Below are 18,628 nucleotides of genomic sequence, written 5' to 3' on the forward strand. Positions count from 1 at the left end.
AGAGTTTTCACATACTTATGTGCAAGAATTGATCCTATGCTTGGTAATATGCCTCTTAATTCAATTATAGTAAATAATACTTCATAAATATATTTATATTTCTATGCACCTTTGTTTTCTCTGTATTGAAGAGTTTGTCAAAATTAAGACATAAAAGTTTACAGTTTGCCACAAAAAGCTGATATTTCCAAAGAACACTGGTGTTCTTTCACTTTGTTTCTTTCACCAGTGTTCAACAAAAGAGGCAAATGACAGACAGTAAAGGATCATTACTGAAACATGCAGACAGCCTTTTTGCTAAGAGTGGGAGGGTCTATGCAACTTTTACATCATTTTCTCAGAAGAACTAGAACCACATAGGAAGTTTACCAGGGAAGCACAAGAAAAAATGAAAAGCTGATTTTTATATTATAATGTGTTCCTGGAAAATACTTTACAGAATGCTGATGATAACTATATGATAACTATAAAATATCTGTGTTAAATAAGGAATGAATGCAATATATTGCAGTAAAACAGATAAACTGGAGTATTGAAAAATGTCATACTGAATGTCATTTTATAGCAGAAAGATATGCAACATCTTTTATATCCTGCGTTTGGCCTACTTCATGTTTATTGATCATCTTAGGTAGGTAAAACTACCCTTTTGAGTAGCATATTAAAAACTCATTAAGCCACAGCCAAAGAGAAGCAATATAAAATAATTTATCTATAACAATTATTTCTGTTAAACATCAGTTCTCGATTCACACAAAACCATCTCTACTTCATTCTTACATGCACCAGAACTGAGTTGGCAACAGCACTGCAATTCACATGCATCTCAAATACTAGAGGACAGAATAGGCAAACCAAATGGCAAATTCCTACTCTTTGCAACCAAGAGCTTGACAAATCACAGTTCAGTTTTGTGTCTGTACATGAAGATGTGTTTTCCTTGCAAAGGAAATCAAAACATAGGGGAAAGAGGCATGATACCTATCTGTACAATCAGATACAAATAGGGATATCTGTATATATGAATTACAAGGATATAACTGTTTAGCTAACCTGTGCTGCAGAGCACATGCAGCCAGTGAGACTACAGAGTAAATATTACAATTATCACATAGCTGAAACACCAAAAGCATGGGAACAAAATGCAGCTCAGAGTAGCACAAAGGTAAATGTGCTACTCTCATGCAAAAAGTACACAGTATTATGATATTTTTATACAAACTAATGCTTATGCTCCTATCAGAGGTTTCCTCTTGTCAGTTTGGATTTTAAACAAAGTAATATCTTTGTCCAAGAGCTCCTCTACTGCACAGGGAACCAGCACAAAACTTTAACAGGCAGCTTGTCCCTCAGCTTTGCTCCAACTCTCAACCCTTACTGTACACATCAGAACCCTCAAAACTAAAGCGTAATTTTCCCTGCTTATATCTGTGGGATTAAAGACTTGTATAAAGTACATTCTAATACATTTCCATTAGGCAAGGGTCCAAATCAGTTTTGCAAACATAAACGTTACTCTTGAAAATGTAGAAAATGTTCCAGTGACAGAACAGCAGCAGAAATAACAGGCTACCAGACCACTGTACTCAGAGGAAACTCAATCCCATCGATTTACACACCAAACTGCTTTTTCTTTCTTGAACTGATCAAGGTTGGGTCACGTTACTCTGCAACAGCATCATAAAACTTGCATTTGCTGTCCAGACTGAAGTGTAGCTAGCGGCATACCAAGAGCCAAACTAGCATGGTAATTACAGTTTCCTTCAAGGGAAAATACATGGCTACCCTTTTGTATGACCATTTTCAATCAAGGAACTAAATCTGGTTTCTCAGCTTGTGTCAGATAATCACACTGCAGCAATGACTTGGCCAGTTTTTCTCATTTATAGCCAGAAACCCATAGACTTTTTACGTGTGGTCCTTGCTACTGTATTCTTGCTTTCTTCTTTTGATGTCATGTTACTACAATGTGCTTTGTATAGGAATGAACTGTAAACCATATGTGAAAACTGAAACAAGCACATATGTACCATTATCAGTAAAACGGCATTGCTTGTCAACAGTGAATGATCCTAGCTCTTTGTCGGGGAATGTTGTCTACCAGTCAGGGACTGTATGTCTACCAGAGAATTCTTAAGTTATCACTGAACTGTGTATCTTTGAGTGACTTGGACACTATCCATCTCAAAGGCTGCTTCTGTCCTCCTTTCAAGACAGTGACTGAACTGCGATTGGCATGCATATTCAAACTGTATCCCCTTTAGTTTGAGAGTTGAAACTGGAATTGCGCCTGTAACAACCCAAATTAACCTTGAGAGCCTAGTAATCATTTCACATTTTTGCCAGCTTTGCTGGAGCAGTGATGCTAAACATAGTCCCAATTTGATGACGTTTTTGGTGCACAGAGGCACTGGATATACCACATATTAGGATGCTTGCATAGACAGAGATGCCTAGTGACCTAGGAATATGAAATAATTGTCATCTAAAATGCTCCACTAAATTTTACATACCCTTCTTGGCCTGAGGGTCATCACAGCTTTCATAGGTGCATGGTCCCCAGGCTGACCATGCCGAGGTCTCACACTCTATAGGACAGGGGATATGGCACAGCTGGGAGGTGCTTGGAAGGGGTCCTGTACACAGCTTACGGTCGACCGGCCTCGAGGCTGTCAAAACAAAGTCAACACATTTCTCACATGTCACCAGACATGATACTCATCTCTAAATTGACAGAACCATCCTTCATTTGGTAGGGCTGCTATCTCATCATTTTAATCCAATGAAGTGATAGCAAAATGCCTGCCTTGAAAAAATGAAACAGAAGTCAGTTAACTCTCTGCATGAACAGAGCCAAATCCAATTACATGGAATCAGGAAGACTGTAGCAGCACCCTCTTGGACCTAGTCCTTTCATTTAATGGACAGATTATGTTACAACAGTTGTTCACATTGCTGTGTAAATTGATGTCCTGCTGTCTCATTTCTTCACTGAAGAAACTGAATAAAAACTGTATAAATCCCTTTGCTCCTATACGATATTATAACTTCAAAAGCATAGTTAATGAATATTTAGAAGATTATTTTTAAGCTATAACTTGAAACAGTTAAATTGAAGACAAAATTTTGTTTCTTTTACTCTACAGACCTTCAAGTGCACACTCAGCAGTAAGATCTTGTGCAATAGCATTTTCATTTCAAGAAAGGCTTTGTTTTACACAAGTATATGTTTACATATAACACATATATGCAATATATATATATATCATTATATCATATATATATATCATTATATCATATATATATATATTGCATATATATATATATATGCAATATATATATATATATGCAATATATATATATATATATATATATATATATATATATATATATATATAAAACTCTGCATGAAATAACTGACTTTTCATGAATGTATTATTAGCCTATAAAGACATCTGTGAAGGCAGAATATTCTGTTTTTTAAAAACGTATAAAGGCTTGTAACAGACCCATACCACCCTGCATCTTTCATACTTTACAAGCCTCTCTTTTCAATTCCTGGGTTACACAAACAATAGGACACCTCTGTAAGGTGACAGATGAAGTCACAGAACTCTAAACTGAAGCGTACCGTTTATTACAAGCAAGATTTTAACCCTTTTTCAAAATACAGAATTTGGCAAGACATTAAACTAAGCAGAGAATGTCTACTAGAATGCAAAGTGATGTTTGTCATGTTCTTCTCTTTGGCTGACTGAGGAAACACGTAATTACTAAATATAAAATACTCTCATCCTACTCTCTAAGGACTCCTCTACAGAACTGTAACCTCAGTAATTTTCTGCCACACCTACAAATAAGTCTCTTGATGGAAACAGCTTTGTGATTGAACATATTCTAAAATAAGTTGTTACTCAAATGAGGCAAGGTTGACATAACAACAGATATAATTTGAAATTAAACATCAAGTTGTTGAAGTATTTGTAGATGTGTGTCTCTTTCCATTCAGACTTTCTAAAAAGATGATCCTTCCAGTTACAGAAAAAACACTTGATTCTTACTTTTTAAGAGGAAAAGGGAATGAGAAAAAGATCAGTATCCTTAATCTAGTTTCCTGTCTTGCCTCCCTTGGTGCAGATGGCAAATAGTCATTAAACATTACTGCCTCCAGCTCACCAATCTCTTAACACAAAATAATAGAGGAAAAATTATTCAAACATTTGCATAATGCTACATTGGAACTAAACTTTATGACAGAACACTGAATTTTACAATAAGTTTGACATGCACATGTAACATGCATGATGATCAACATCGTATGCATATCTCCTGTAGAACATGAATATAAACAAACATAATTTGCCACTAATTGAGTTTGCAGTGAATAGTTTATAGGAAAATAAATTTAAAAAAAAAAGGAAAAGAAAAGAAAAAAGTAATTGCTAACAGTACTTTTTAACTTTGATTTAATCAGGAAATTGCCCAAGTGAGACAGTTGAAATTAAGGGTCAATTACACCCCTGAGACACAGTCTTGCTTCAGGGAACAAGGAAAAGCATTCAGAATAATGCCTTGCTTCATCTCCAGTTGCATCAGGATAAAGCACTTACCATCACACTAGTTCACAGGATGGCACTCAGAAAAACAACAAAGACCTTTTGTCAGGAAGCTTAAAATAGCAGATTTTCATATCACAGATGTTCCATATCTCAGCCATTTATTATTATTTTTTTTAAGAGTCTGCAAAAAAAGAAGATGCTACTGTGCTGCTGTAGCAATCCATTTAGCTCCAACCAACTTTGTGACAGTTGTATTCATCCAAAATATGAAGAATTGTGACTGTTTTAAAGAGACGAACTTATGCAAGAAGGATACTATTTCAACTAAGAATACTACTTCAAATTTTTGTAGGTATTTGTCCAGTAAGAATTCCAGGTCTTGTCAGCAAACATTGTTAATTAAACTTTTAATGAAGACAGTGCTGACAATATCTGCCTTTTCCATCATTTGTAGAGTGTAGGAGAAGGAAGAACTCCTCTGGGGACAGGTAAGTTGTATCAATAAATCTCAAAATGCTGAAATATTTTTGAAATGTTGGGTTTCAGCACATCAATGATGTCCAAAGGTCTGACACAAGGTCTGTTATGTGTTGTTTTTAAAACAAATGAATTGAACAGTGAGACAGAAAAGTTATTTTAGTATAAATGAGCTCAGATTTTGCTGCTTAGTGTTCAGCAAAGATACTTTCAGAGACGATGATGCTGGATGCAGAAATTTACAGTTTAAACTCTTATCTTATCTCTGTCCTTTCATATTCTTTTGTGTAAGGTATAAAAGTTGTTCTTTATTCCTTGACCGTGATGCTGAATGCTGATTAGATTGTTTGTAACACTACAAGCTCTGTGTAGATTTTGATTCAAATTTGGCCAAAATAGAGAGAAAAGTGAATGCATTTTGAAAATTACTTTTTCTTCTTCAACATAGCTAAGAAAATAGACTTAAAAAAATGGGAGAAACTGAAAAACAAAACAAAACTTATTTTGGTTTATTCTTAAGTCACTTGGCCTATTCCTAAAGCATTCTATCAGCTCCAGTTTTCTGATAAGGAATGAATTACAGTCTCCGTGACATAGACAAGGAGACCACCTCTGGGCTCTTCAGTGCTGTAATAGGCCCCTAACTAAAAGCAGAGTGAAAAAAATAGGATATTCAGACCCCACAGGACTACATTTTAAAAATAACTGAAAAACACAGTTCTGTGTAGCTTTTGCTACATTTTTCAAGTTCTCAACCTCGCCATTCTTCTCCAGGAACCATCAATAGAACAGTGGCCCAGTGGCACTGGTGACCAGGCTGGAGAGAGAGAATGTGTGGCTGCATAAGCATAAGGAGAGACAATTTCATTTTCCTCTTTCTGGTCTGCACTGCTTACACAGCAATCAACAGAAGGAAATCTCCCCAGCTGAAGTGTTCTCACTCCGAAAAGGCAAGAAAAACACAATCTTAAAACTTATTATGATTAGCAATGAAAGAACACACATTCTTCCCTTTTTTCCAAAAGTGCTGAATGGTGTCTTCAAAAGACTGGAGGTGATTCAGGACCTGATCCTCTACACAATTCCATCCACGTAACCTGTTCCTCTGAGTTTAACTGGACAAGGAGTGTGTGTTTGCAGATGTATAATACATTTCTACTCATAAAGGTACTGTCCTTCCATCCTTTTTCTACAGTGTGAATTTTAAAGGTACTTGGAAAAAGATGACACAGTCTATCTCACAGGTTTGTTGTGAGAGAAGCTTCATGACTAAACCAGTTAGATGGACAGGTGAAGACATGGAACAATAAAGTTAGTGGCAAGTAGATGGCAGAATGACAATGGCCTCTAGGAGTCTCGACTATCATCTGTCTAATTACTTCACCCTGCATTCCAGCCCCTTCCTTAACCCTACATTTATAAATTCTGATAGGTGATAATATAGATTGGAATGCTTTAGGGAATTGTGGTTAAGGCAGGTCTTAAAAGGTAAAGTTCTTACTGGAGCCCTAGCTCGGTGTTTTAATTCCACAAAAAGGATAAGAAATAGCAATGAAGTAATTCCCAAGTGACTGCGGGTACATCAGTCACTTGCTGAATTGGTTCAGGAGTGACCGCAGGGTAGTTTTGAGCTTCCTAGCTGGCTAATTAACTTCATCAGTTTAAATTCAAGCCTGTCACTTTCAAATCGTTCTTAACTTTTCTGAGAATGCACAAATCCATTAAACTATTTTAAATCTACATAAACATGTCAATTATATACATACAGCCAACATAGGTCCCCAAAAGGGACATTATTGCCTTCTTGGAACACTTTTGATTGAAAGGCCAGGTCAGAAGCCTTCATTTACCTACCTGTTATTTCAAAAGTGATCGATAGCAGAGGTGCAGCACTAGCCTTCGACTTGCTCTGTGACTGAATTTCTGAAATAGCAGGGAAACGCCATCATGAGTATGCAAAAATAGAGTTCTTCAAAGCAGCCTTACTGAGACAGAATTAAAACCAACTGCAAACTGCACTGAAATGAAGGCGTTTCCCCATGGCTAATGCTGGTAGGTGTCTCCCTGGCTTTGATCCATTCTCAAATTACCCCTAGCATATAAATTGTGTCATTTCAAGAGGTATTGGTTTGGTTGTTTCACAGAAGTGAGTGCTGGAGCAGCTCTGGCCTGCCCTGAATCTGAGGGGTGAGGAGAGCAGGGAGGAGGGGAGAAGCAGTGCCTTTTAACCCTGCCCCCTCATACAGAAACACCCCAAATCTGCTCTTTAAGCAAAGACCCACTTTGCCCTGAGTTTGAGGTCTTGAAAAAACGTTCTCATGTTTATGCATCCAAAGAATAGTTACATTTTAATCAGCTTTTGGAGGCCTGCAGAGATTACCTCTGGATGGGCTCTGTGCCTTCCTGTCACACTCTGATAAGGGCCGATTTCACACCCGCCTAAGCTGGCGAGACATCACAGCATATCCAAATCCTAATCACCATACTGAACAGTAAGCTGCCTTGGATTTCATTGTTACCTCTCTTTAGCTGAGAGTTTTAACTCCTTTACTCTGAAGCAGGGGCACCTAAACTTTGTTCTGCAGAGGTGATTTACTAAAAGCCTCTGTATGTTTTCATGTATATTAGATGAAGTAGCTGGAAAAGTCCTTCTTTAATAAATACAGACATGGAATCCTACTGGTCCAAACACTCATGCTGAAAGGGATGTTGGTGGTAATACTCACCACTAACTGTTGGAAAGTGCCTTTAACCCCCAGCAGAAACCTCACTAGCCTGCCCCTTGCTCAGCTCTGCTCTAGATGCTGCTTTATACATGTCTCTTGTAAGGATGTCCTTTCTCCTCGAGTATGTGGCTGTATTTCTTTCTTTTTCTTTTTTTTCTTTTTAAATACTCTTGTGTGTTTGTAGAAAATAGAATAGATAAGATAAAACATAATTAATGAGCTAAATGTACTCAGCTTAAGTCACTGTGGTTTCTAAATTTATAGTGATGTATTATTATGCAGAAGTAACATAAAATACTCAAGTTTTCTTCAGAAATTATATTACTGAAATAATTAACTAATATTTCTCCTAAACTGTTCTCTCTTTTCTTACGAAGTTCTACAAGATGCAACAGTGACAAAGAATAATCACTTCTCTCTTTCAGTTTGGGAAACAAACCCATGAAATTATATTGGCCTAAGGTCCTCAAAGTGACTTAAGAACTTAACCAAATCAAGAAAAGAAAAATCAGTTTCTTGAGAATGAAATGTAGTCAAATGTGTATACACATTTCTATATTGTGTTTACATTCCGTAATTGACATATTCCATCTGCACATCAAACCTCATGTGTACATCATCCACCTCAAGGACACACTGGAGATCTACAGTAAATGAAGGAACCAAAACTAGGATACCTGACCTACATTCCGATGTGTTTTCTTATTGAGAGATGTCCTTCACATAAGACAATAATTTTCAATAAATATTAAGGGAAAGTAATTAATAGCTAGGAATCAACATTTCCAGCACAGAGAATGACATCTCTGCTCCTGCAATTAAATACTTTCTTTTGAATTAGCTTTCATATAAGCTTAGATAACAGTAACCTGTAACGTTACAAGGCACTCATGACAAAAGACAATGACTGTCAAGGAGCACTGGAATGCTGAAGTGCTCTGATTTCACACTAATTCAATTGCAAGCAAATCAAATTTACCTTCTTTTTCCTTGAGGGTATTTAAATAGGAGAGGAGATTTTCATTAGCTTGCACACAGTAGATTTCCCGGGTTTGAATGCCACCTCCACACAGTGCTGTCTGATTTCCTCGCCTTTTATCCTGTTGGCTGAGTAGAGGATCAACGCGGCATTCTGTCCACTCTGTGGTCCGCCAGCCATACCTAGATCAAATTGGGTGAATCAGGTTTTCAAAAATGAAGCCCTTTCACATGATGTTGTTATACAAGCCAAAATGCCTTAATATCTTTATGTATTTTACAAAAGGCCTGACTTCCAGAGTTGCTTGCACACAGATGCATTGTTTGATGTTTTACGTGGGTGGAAACATTTCCTCAGTTATTTGACTTTTGAAATCATGACTTTTTGGGAAGATCTTTCCTGTTCAATTCCTGAAACATACTGCACATATAAATATTTTATTGGAAGTAAGAAAAACTTTATATACAGAAAGATACAGGTCTGTGTTCAGATAAGCTAACTGTAATGATAGTGACTCTCGACATTTGTTTAGAGCTAGACAGTTTATATGAAACAAAACCAAAACATCAAAGAAATGTGCATGCTGAGAAACATAAGAGCCAGAAAAAAAAAGAGTGAAAAATAAAAACACCAAGCTAACTCCAAAAAAAAAAAAAACAAAAAAAACCCATACACAAAAAAAAGAAAAACAAAACCAAGAGTCTCTAATTCATTTTTGATAAAAGAGACAGAAGTTCCTCCTGAATATGAAGGTAAAAAATATAATTTTATTTTATTTTTTATTATCATTACAGAAATCATTTCAGTAAGTTCTTTTTTCACTGTCAAGAGGAAGATGGTTTCTCTGCAGTGCTGAAGCATCCCTGCTGGGTGAATGATGAATGATGAGAAGCTGTGAGCTTTCTAATCAGTGAGTGCGCAGGAAAGAAGATCTGTGACTCTGAGTTAAAATCCCAAGCAGGATTATGAACCACAAGAAATGCCACAGAATTCTTTACCCAACAAGCACTTTAAAGCTAAATCAAGTGAACTGCTTCCCAATGTGGCTTGGAGATGGGTAAAGATGACATTTCAACTCTTAAATGAAAAATATGTACTGCAGTCAAAGATGCAGATGCAAAATGGCTTAACATCAAATGACATTTACCCAAACCCTCTTGCTAGTCTGATAAAGAAAAAGCACAGTTGGGACTTTAATATTAATCTTGATTAGTTGATAAGGATTACTGCTCTTTCTTGAATTTGAAGTGCCTGCTGTCATTTCTTCTAAACTTTAAACAGGGTTATTTTATTTACCACAAGTGCTAGCCTCTCCCACTTTCCATGTGGGGCCCAGTCCTGCTTTTATTGTGTTAAGAAGAGTCTTTCTGAAAAGACTAGCTTCTAAATCAATATTTATCAGCCCTTTCCTATGACATTTTTTCTGCCAACAGAAAATGATACTGGCAGAAATGTTGTGTAGGGAGATCACTGACAAATTAATACAATTAATTTATTATATTCATGACTCTGCCTGTGTACACACAAACACATTATCTTTTATAAGGGAACACTAATGAAAAAATAAATATTTGTTATTTTTTCCTGTACTTGAAAAAAAGATGTAATTTCACTATAATAGCTATAATTTACAGACTTTGGGCTCCTAAGGAGAGCACTGAATATGCAAAGGATATAAAAATCAAACCTATTATTTCTACAGTACCTTAATAGCGATTTGGTTGATATTACCAACCCTGTATGCCTAACTGAAATTCTTCATTTTAGTATAGGGTGAACTGAAATGAACCAACTTACGTAATGCATGGTGCTACACCATCTCCTTGAGAAATGCATTGCTCTGTTTCTTCTAATTGCGGGCATTCACTTTCACTGCCAATAGGGAGCTGTTTAATGGTCCGTGATCTTGTACGATTCCCTTTAGGGGTTGTCATGTCAAAGCAGGTTTTGGAGCAGGGGGTCCATTCTGACCACTCTGACACCTGGCACTCCTTTGTGATGACACAGGACTGGAATGTAATTGGCAGCTTTTCTTGCTTGCAAAAGCTGTAGTAAGAGAGAATTATAATTTTCAGTGCACATGCACAGACAAACATGAACTCCTACAGAAAAATGCTGTTCATTGCAACAAGCAAAGTCACTAAATATTTGTAAAGCTCTTAAGTTCCAGTCCACATGTATATGATCGCAGAAAGTCAGGCAAAATGGCTTTTGATTAAACTGACTAAAACCAGACACATACGATTTGCTTTCATTAGAAACAACCAGTGTTACCATGTTTGTGGTCAATATTAAAAATCATCTATATATGTATGAAGTACAAAAGAGAAAATAAATTTTGTCACCACTTTATTTTTTGGTATACTCAATTATTTTTCTTAGAACATACAGGAAGTGAAGGACCAATAACAAGAGATGTCTACACAATGCTTTTCGAAGAGAATCAAGCAGTCAATGTCATCTCATGTGATCTCATTTCCAGACTATTAATTGTTTAAAAATGCAATGTCATATTTATTGAATACTTGGACACTGCCACTTTGCTTTGTTAACAGCTGGTATATTGCCTCAGTAATGTCTCATGGTCTAAAAGGGGCACAAACTCTCCTGTAAAATAGAGCCTTCTCTGCTACAGTGAAACCATTGCCTTAATTTCCTGTTCCTTGTTGAAGGCTGTCATTTCATTTCCAATCTCCATCTGATTGCTTCATTCACATATTATATAGGTTGTCAGCAACATTCTCTCCTAAATGCCTCTGCATTTTTAAATGTTACATTCTAACCAACTTATTTCTGCTTCAGAACTTGATTCACAATAGGACAATGAGCAATATTGAAGCTAAAATACAATTAAACCGATCGTAACCTTACCTTCTTAATTACAATTACAACATACATATATTTATCATGTCTGTTTTGAAATAGAATTCTGGCTTGTAAAATAGTTAGACAGGAAAAAGATTTATCTGCACTGCAGATAGCATAATGAAATGCTCTGTTCAGTACCACCCCTACAAACAATACAAGAAAGACTTTTTGTTGCTGTTGCTATTTTAATAGAAAGATAGAACTATTTTGTTGCTATATCAAACTTGCTGTACACATATCCAACTTCGCGTTGCATTGCTAACAGAATTTCATAATACTAGAAATAGGGATACTTGATGACACTAACAGGAGAACAGTTAAAAAAAGGTATGTGGAAAGACAGTTGCCATCTTGCTAACAGATGGACATAAGTGGTTTGGACATAGTGTCAGCGGGTTCAGAAAGGGGCTAGGCAAATTTGTGGACAATATATAGATACTAAAATGACTAGATGGGTATACACTTGCCACCATCCCTAATACATTAACTTTGAATACTGAGGAATACTAAGGGAAAGGACTTAAAAATTAGCTAGTTTGCTTAGTCTTTAAATAGCATTCCTTTTCCAACACCAGGGACAGTGAGCTGGAGACACTCCTGGGCTTGACAGACCACTATCCAGTAGATTTCTTATGTTCTTACTATGTGAAAAGTGGAAAACAAAAACACCTAATGCATGATATACACCATTTATTCTGCTTTAGGACAGAAGCTACATGCTCCTGTCTTGGGTTTATTTGGCTAGGTTTTGCTAGCATGAGGGCTACAGGGCTCTCTCTGTGAGCAGAACCCAGCAGCTGCCCCATGTCAGATCAGAGACAGCTCCAGCGGGACCCAGTGCTGGCCAAAGCCAAGCCAGGGAGCAACACTGATTGGGCCTCTGGGAGAGCAGAGTTAAGGAAGGGAAAAACAAAACAAAACAAAAACAAACAAACAAAAAAAATGACTGTGCAACAAGTGCTGGGAGAAAGGAGTGAGAACCAGCCCTTCAGACACCAAGGTCAGTGCAGCAGGAGGGCAGGAGGTGCTCCAGGAATGCAGCAGCAGCAGTTTCCCTGTGGCCTGTGGAGAGGCCCCTGGTAGAGCAGGCTGTCCCCTTGCAGCCCATGGGTCCCACATGGAGCAGATCTCCATGCTGCAGCCTGTGGAGGAGCCCCCAGTGGAGCAGGTGGATGTGGCCTGGAGGAGGCTGTGGCCCATGGACAGCACCCGCAGGAGCAGGCCCCAGGCTGGAGCTGCAGCCTGTGGAGAGGAGCCCACACAGTAGCAGGAGGTCTGGGGGGAGCTGCCGCTCATGGGAGACCCGTGCTGGAGCCGTTTGCTCCTGTGGTACCGAGCCATGTGGGAGCAGTTCTTGAAGAGCTGCTGCCTGTGGGCAGCCCCCGCAGGCTCAGTTCGGGAAGGACGGAATCCTGTGGGAGGGACCCCACATGGAGCAGGGGCAGAGCATGACCATGAAGGAGTGGCAGAGACAAAGCATTAGGGACCGACCACAGCCCCCATTTGCTGTTCCTCTGCACTGTGCTGCTCAGGGGGAGGAGATAGAAGAGGGTGAATGGGGGGTAGGTGTTAGTTTGCTTTTAGTTTCACACTGCTCTAGTCCACTAGTGATAGGCAATAAATTACTTTAATTACTGCCTGTCCTTATATCAAAACTTGAGCCCTTTCCATTGTATTTTCTCTTTTTTTTTTTTTCTTTTTTCTTTTTGAGTGAGAGCACAGTTGTGGTGGAGTTAAGCTGCATAGCAGGTAAAACCACCGCACCTCCTTAGGGTTAAAGACACTCAAAGCTACTGAGAAAATTTTTCCTAGTGGACCTTTTTTGCCTTCATCTAGTCTCATCCAGCTTACAACTACAATAACTACTGATAAATTAAATATCGCAATTTCTGAATGTCTTCCAAAACATATAGACTCATTTATCCCATAGAGGAACACATTTTAATGACTGAACAAAGAATCATTTCCTTATGGATTCGAACATGAAGAGTATTTGCAAATCCTTCTGGAGAACATGATGTATCACCTCCTCCCAAGTTCGTTTCCAGTGTAACTCCCATGAGAGCAGATAAAACCAATCTCTTTACTCATATTGAGACAGGTCGCGTTTAATTATAGACACATCTTGCCAGGGAACATGCACGAAATTGCCACTAGAAAGGAGCAATCATGAGAAGTAAAGATCAATTCATGATGTGCAATTTTCTGTGGGCTTTGCATCTACTTCAAATCATCTTTGGGAGAGGTGTTACATGATACTGACTGAGATTTTCATTATTGGAAGTTGTTTTACTAGAACAAAACAATAATACAAATTATCTTTCTTCATTAAAGCAAACTGCCCCAAACCCTGAAGTTGTCTCTGGCTGCAGTTCCTACGTGGCTTCATGCAAAGATTATGTCCTTCCCTGAAAAGGGAAACCTCCAATGACCATATCATTACTTTCATGTTAAAAGCAACTGAAGAAGACCATACTGAATTTCATGACCTGTAACAGTTTGTGTTGCATTCTAGATCAAGTGGCAACTAAGGAGGCATTATATCAAAACTTCTAGTATCACCAATCCCTCTAAATAAGACTGAGTGAAACTGTTTAGTTAAATAAATGATAAGGTAAATCACACTAAAATCTCTTTGGAGGTAATAGAGTAGCTTCCAGAGCAGATTACATGTCCTTTCCCCCCCTACAACATTTCCCTGTCCAAAGTACATATATACCTGTTACTTGTAACTAAACTAGTCTACACTTAATCTCACATGGCATCTCAATGCATCTCCTGTTCCTAGGCAGTCTGGGAACAATGAATCTGATGTTCCAGAAGTCCCCTCAGTTTTTTTCAAAGATTTTTTTCTACTTCTTTCTGACTCTTGACACCTTCAAAAGATTTGCAAGACTTTCAAACTTTTTTTCTCTGTACCAAGAAAAATTGATCTTTTCCATAATATTTCAATGCAGATAAATATATACAAACATTCAAAATTAAAATGATTAATTCTCTATTACATAAAAACAGTAGCTCTGAAAGACAAAAGTGCCATTTTAAAAGTTCAGCATATGTAGTATATTCACTTAGAAGGTTGGTAACATTTCCTTTAAATGTCTGGTCTATGAAATTGTATAGATTCATTGAGACCTGGGAATGTCTTTACCACACAAGATAGTGTCTTCTGGTTCTGGTATCTAAGCCTACAGATGTGATTCACACCAAAAATAATTTAAAGCAAAGCTTCATTTAATGTAAATCACTCTGCACTTCCAAATGGATTTACGCATCTGATTTGGTTACCGAAATTGAATGAATCTTCTGACAGAAGTAAAAGCATGGGCAGATAACGGATCAGAAGATAAAAACCTCTCTATAAAAAAGATCCAGCATGACCAGGTAAGTAAAGAATGATAGTTAATAACTATCAGAACAGAAATTATAGCATTTCTATACTATGATTATGCGATGGTTTCTGAAAAGGGAAATTCCCAGGTAAAAAGCTGAGATCATTTAAATGCAGGAAGGCTTCTCTGTCTCATGCCACCCCCAAAATGAAGCTTTTGTATGGATACCAAAAGCCTTGAAGTTCTAAACTGTTATTTAACTAAAAAATGTTTAAAACAGGCAAAAAGATCATTTAAATAAGCAAATCTATGTCTTAGATAGTTTGTATTCATCTTTGTAGTATCATCCAAACCACAAAGTTCTGCATCAACCATCTCCATCCTCTATGAACTTTCAGTAACATCTAAGTAACACTATACACAAAATTAGCCATTCAAAATGTGCAGGGAGTGCACAAGCAAGTCCTCACTATCAACCCATACACCACTGTCCATATTGCTTTGGAAGCTCTGAGAAAAGTATGTGAGTTGCATCCAAATTCACCAGGGCAGACTGGATATAAGAGGTGGTGGTATAGGGAAATATGTAAAGACTGCAGGAACTTGCTTCCAACACAATGACTACATAACAGGGACACTGTCCTAAGTGTCTGTCTATTGGCAGGGGAGGGGGCATTACAATATTTGAAGTAAGGCTATTCTTAGAGGAAGTTCTGCTTAAGACAAAACAGAAAAATAGTGGCGAAATGAAGCTGAAGGAATATAAATGGGTAGATGACAGTGTGGAAAGAAAAGGCAATCCCAAGGAGACATCACAGGGGTGAAATGAGTTTTATTGCTATTAAGCCAACATTAAAACCATTCTTGACCTCAAAGATTTGGATGAGATAAATGAAATAAAGAAAAAGAGGTGGTTCAAAAGTCAAAATACAGGACATAATTACTGCTCAACATCTTTTGGAGATATGTGTCAGGAATTTGTGTTTACTCACGTTCCATAGCCTCACTTTTGCTCCTTGCAGAAATAAATAAAATCTAAATGTTGCTTTGGATAGCTTTTGAATCCCCATGGGGATTTCAAAGTAATTCAGGGGATAATTGAGGCTATGGACACATACAGAATGAAGCTTAAGGCATAAGCCTGGAGCAAATAGCACCATAGTACCTGTGTACTAATGTGCAAGCAGGTGGCTGAAAGCACTCTCTTCACTGAGCTTTTAAATGTGTGATAAATTCTAATATCTTCTACTTTTTCAGATTTTTCCTCCATATCACATTGGACTGATAATTGGAAAGAAGAGTTAATGAGAAAAGTTAATGACAAACAGCAACATGAGAATGGCTTCATGGTTCTAACCAATGATCTAACCAATCTGATACCTGCTTTGGCAGTTGCCAGTCGAGGGCAAAAATGGAAAGAGAGAAAGTATTCCATTACACGTCTTCCTGTTTTCCAGCCAACTGGCTTAAAGTCTTCCCAAACACAAGTTATATCTTTGCACTGAAAAACCCTTCATAAAGACTGAAGTATACTGTCCAAAGACTATACTTGTAACTGTAATCTTACAGGGAAGAAATAAAACATATACCACATTGCTTATTAGCATCACAACCTAAAAAAGTCTGGACTTAGACTTCTGAGAAATCTGGCTACATGTGAGTAGATCCACACCCTAGATCTTCATGCTCTTTAACAGAAATAGTCTGGTCAAATCAAGGGTCAAATCAACCTTTGAAATCATAAAATAGCAGAAAGGTTTGGGTTGAAAGGAGCCTTTAAAGAACATCCAGTCCAACTCCCCATCTAGTTCAACACCTCTCACTAGATCAGGATGCTCAAAGCCCCATCCCACCTGACCTTGAACACTTCCAGGGATGTGTTCCACAACTTTCCTGGGCAACCTGTTCCAGTGTCTAACCATCATCATAGCAAGGAATTTCTTCCTAATGTCCAGTCTAAATCTACTCTCTGTTAGTTTCCAATGTATACATCCCTGTGTAAAATTTTCTACAGCAACCTTGAGCTGTACTGGTCAGTAGACATGAAGAAACCCAGCAAAACTCATGCTTAGTTTAGACAGTGCTTCATGTTATTTGGGATTAAATTCAGATGTTAATGTTACTGATGTAGCATCTCCTCATTCTTTATTTGAACACCATGGAACCGTAAGAGATGCTCTCTATAAGTAATAGGGATTTTGGAGCTGACATACAGAAACAAAGAATTAATAAAATGTTCCAATGTATTACAACAAGCTGTTGTATCTTCTATGCAATGTTCTCCCCAGAGAGTTCACACAGCTTGCTGGATGCATCAACTGCTAAAACAACACAGTCAAACACAAACTCTCCACATTCTTGCATCAAAAGTATAGTTGGAATTTGAAATATGTTGTGATAAACAATCTGTGACAAAGAAAAGACAGTTTATTTTCTCATTAGTAAAATTAAATGAAAAAAAAAAAATCTGTTTAATGACCATGTTCTAGAGAGTAGGAATAGCAGGAAGCTGATTTAAATTCAGAGTTTAGATAATTCCCAAAAGTTACTGTGAAGATAGAACATGTAAGACATTCTGCATTTTTTCCTAGTAGCAAATGTAACAAGTATCACTCATGACATAGTCCTGATTCATTTTTCCTACAGCTGCAGTGTTTATTATTGGTCATATTGTACATTGTTCTGAGAAACCGTTAGTACCCCACAGTATAATGAGCTGTTAGAATCACACAAACAATAAGGCCTCTTTTATTTGTTTACAATTCAAATACTGCCCAGATAAGTGCTTTTCAAAACAATATTTTCCCATGATTCTTTCACAATTTTAATTAATTCTGCCAAGAAAGTTGCACAGCCAAAATAGTTTTGAAGAAAACAGAACTACTCAGGCTTTCTAGAAAATCGAGATTACAACTACTGTGTTGAGGAAAAATATATTAGCTAATACAGGCAAAGCAACAAGAAATTCTACTATAACCAAACAAGTGGCAACAGCTGCTGTGGTGCTGTTGCATATACCAGCAGAGTATGAGCAAGTAAGAAAGCAGAAGAGTTTAGGTAGAGATAGTATCTTTCACAGTTCAATGACACAGTGACGTGTGCACATCCCATGTTACAGATAACCTCTTGTAGCAATTTAAAAGTTATCTGGCAATAGTCTACATAGATGGTTTACTAAATCTTCTGAAGAAGGTTCTCTTTTACCAGGGAAAAAATTTGCTATAGAGCATTAATTAGCATTTACTTTCACCATAAGTAACAGTTATATTTATGAAGTTATCAGCAAAAGAAAACCAACAACCCCCCCTCCAAACTTCATGAATAAAAATATGCAACATTGATGTTAAAATTATATTAGCAATATTAGTTATTTCAGGTGTTATTTTAGATTCACTCCTTCTATTAGTTTTGTCAATGTCAGTGGGTAATTCACTGCCCCATGCTTGAAAAAAAGTGGTCAATATCAGGAGCTAGACTGGACATTTTACTCTCAGTCTAACTATGCTTTTCTGGGGATCTGCAGGTGAAGAAGAACTCAGTGACTTTCCTTCCCATGGAGTTCCCAGTTCCTTGGGGGACTGCACCTCCCAGGGAAGAAGTTATGGTGTTAGACCATAACTTTATAAAGCTCATGGAGAAAATAGGTGGGTACTGTTTGTCTCAGAGCAATGCTTCACAGTCACATGA

At 37.4% G+C, this 18,628-nt stretch overlaps 1 protein-coding gene across 1 annotated transcript in view; it reads right to left on the reverse strand.

Moving 5' to 3' along the window:
* Positions 1-18,628, reverse strand: part of THSD7A (thrombospondin type 1 domain containing 7A) — a 286,290-nt gene that overhangs the window by 104,896 nt on the left and 162,766 nt on the right. The window contains exons 6-8 of the mRNA XM_084281506.1: positions 10,539-10,787; positions 8,742-8,923; positions 2,514-2,669 (exon numbers count right to left, since the gene is read on the reverse strand). Of these exons, the coding sequence (XP_084137632.1) occupies positions 2,514-2,669; positions 8,742-8,923; positions 10,539-10,787 (587 nt within the window). The remainder of the gene's footprint in view (positions 1-2,513; positions 2,670-8,741; positions 8,924-10,538; positions 10,788-18,628) is intronic.

The sequence above is a fragment of the Netta rufina genome (assembly GCF_964035555.1).
Source record: "Netta rufina genome assembly, chromosome: 2".
Lineage (NCBI taxonomy): Eukaryota > Metazoa > Chordata > Aves > Anseriformes > Anatidae > Netta > Netta rufina.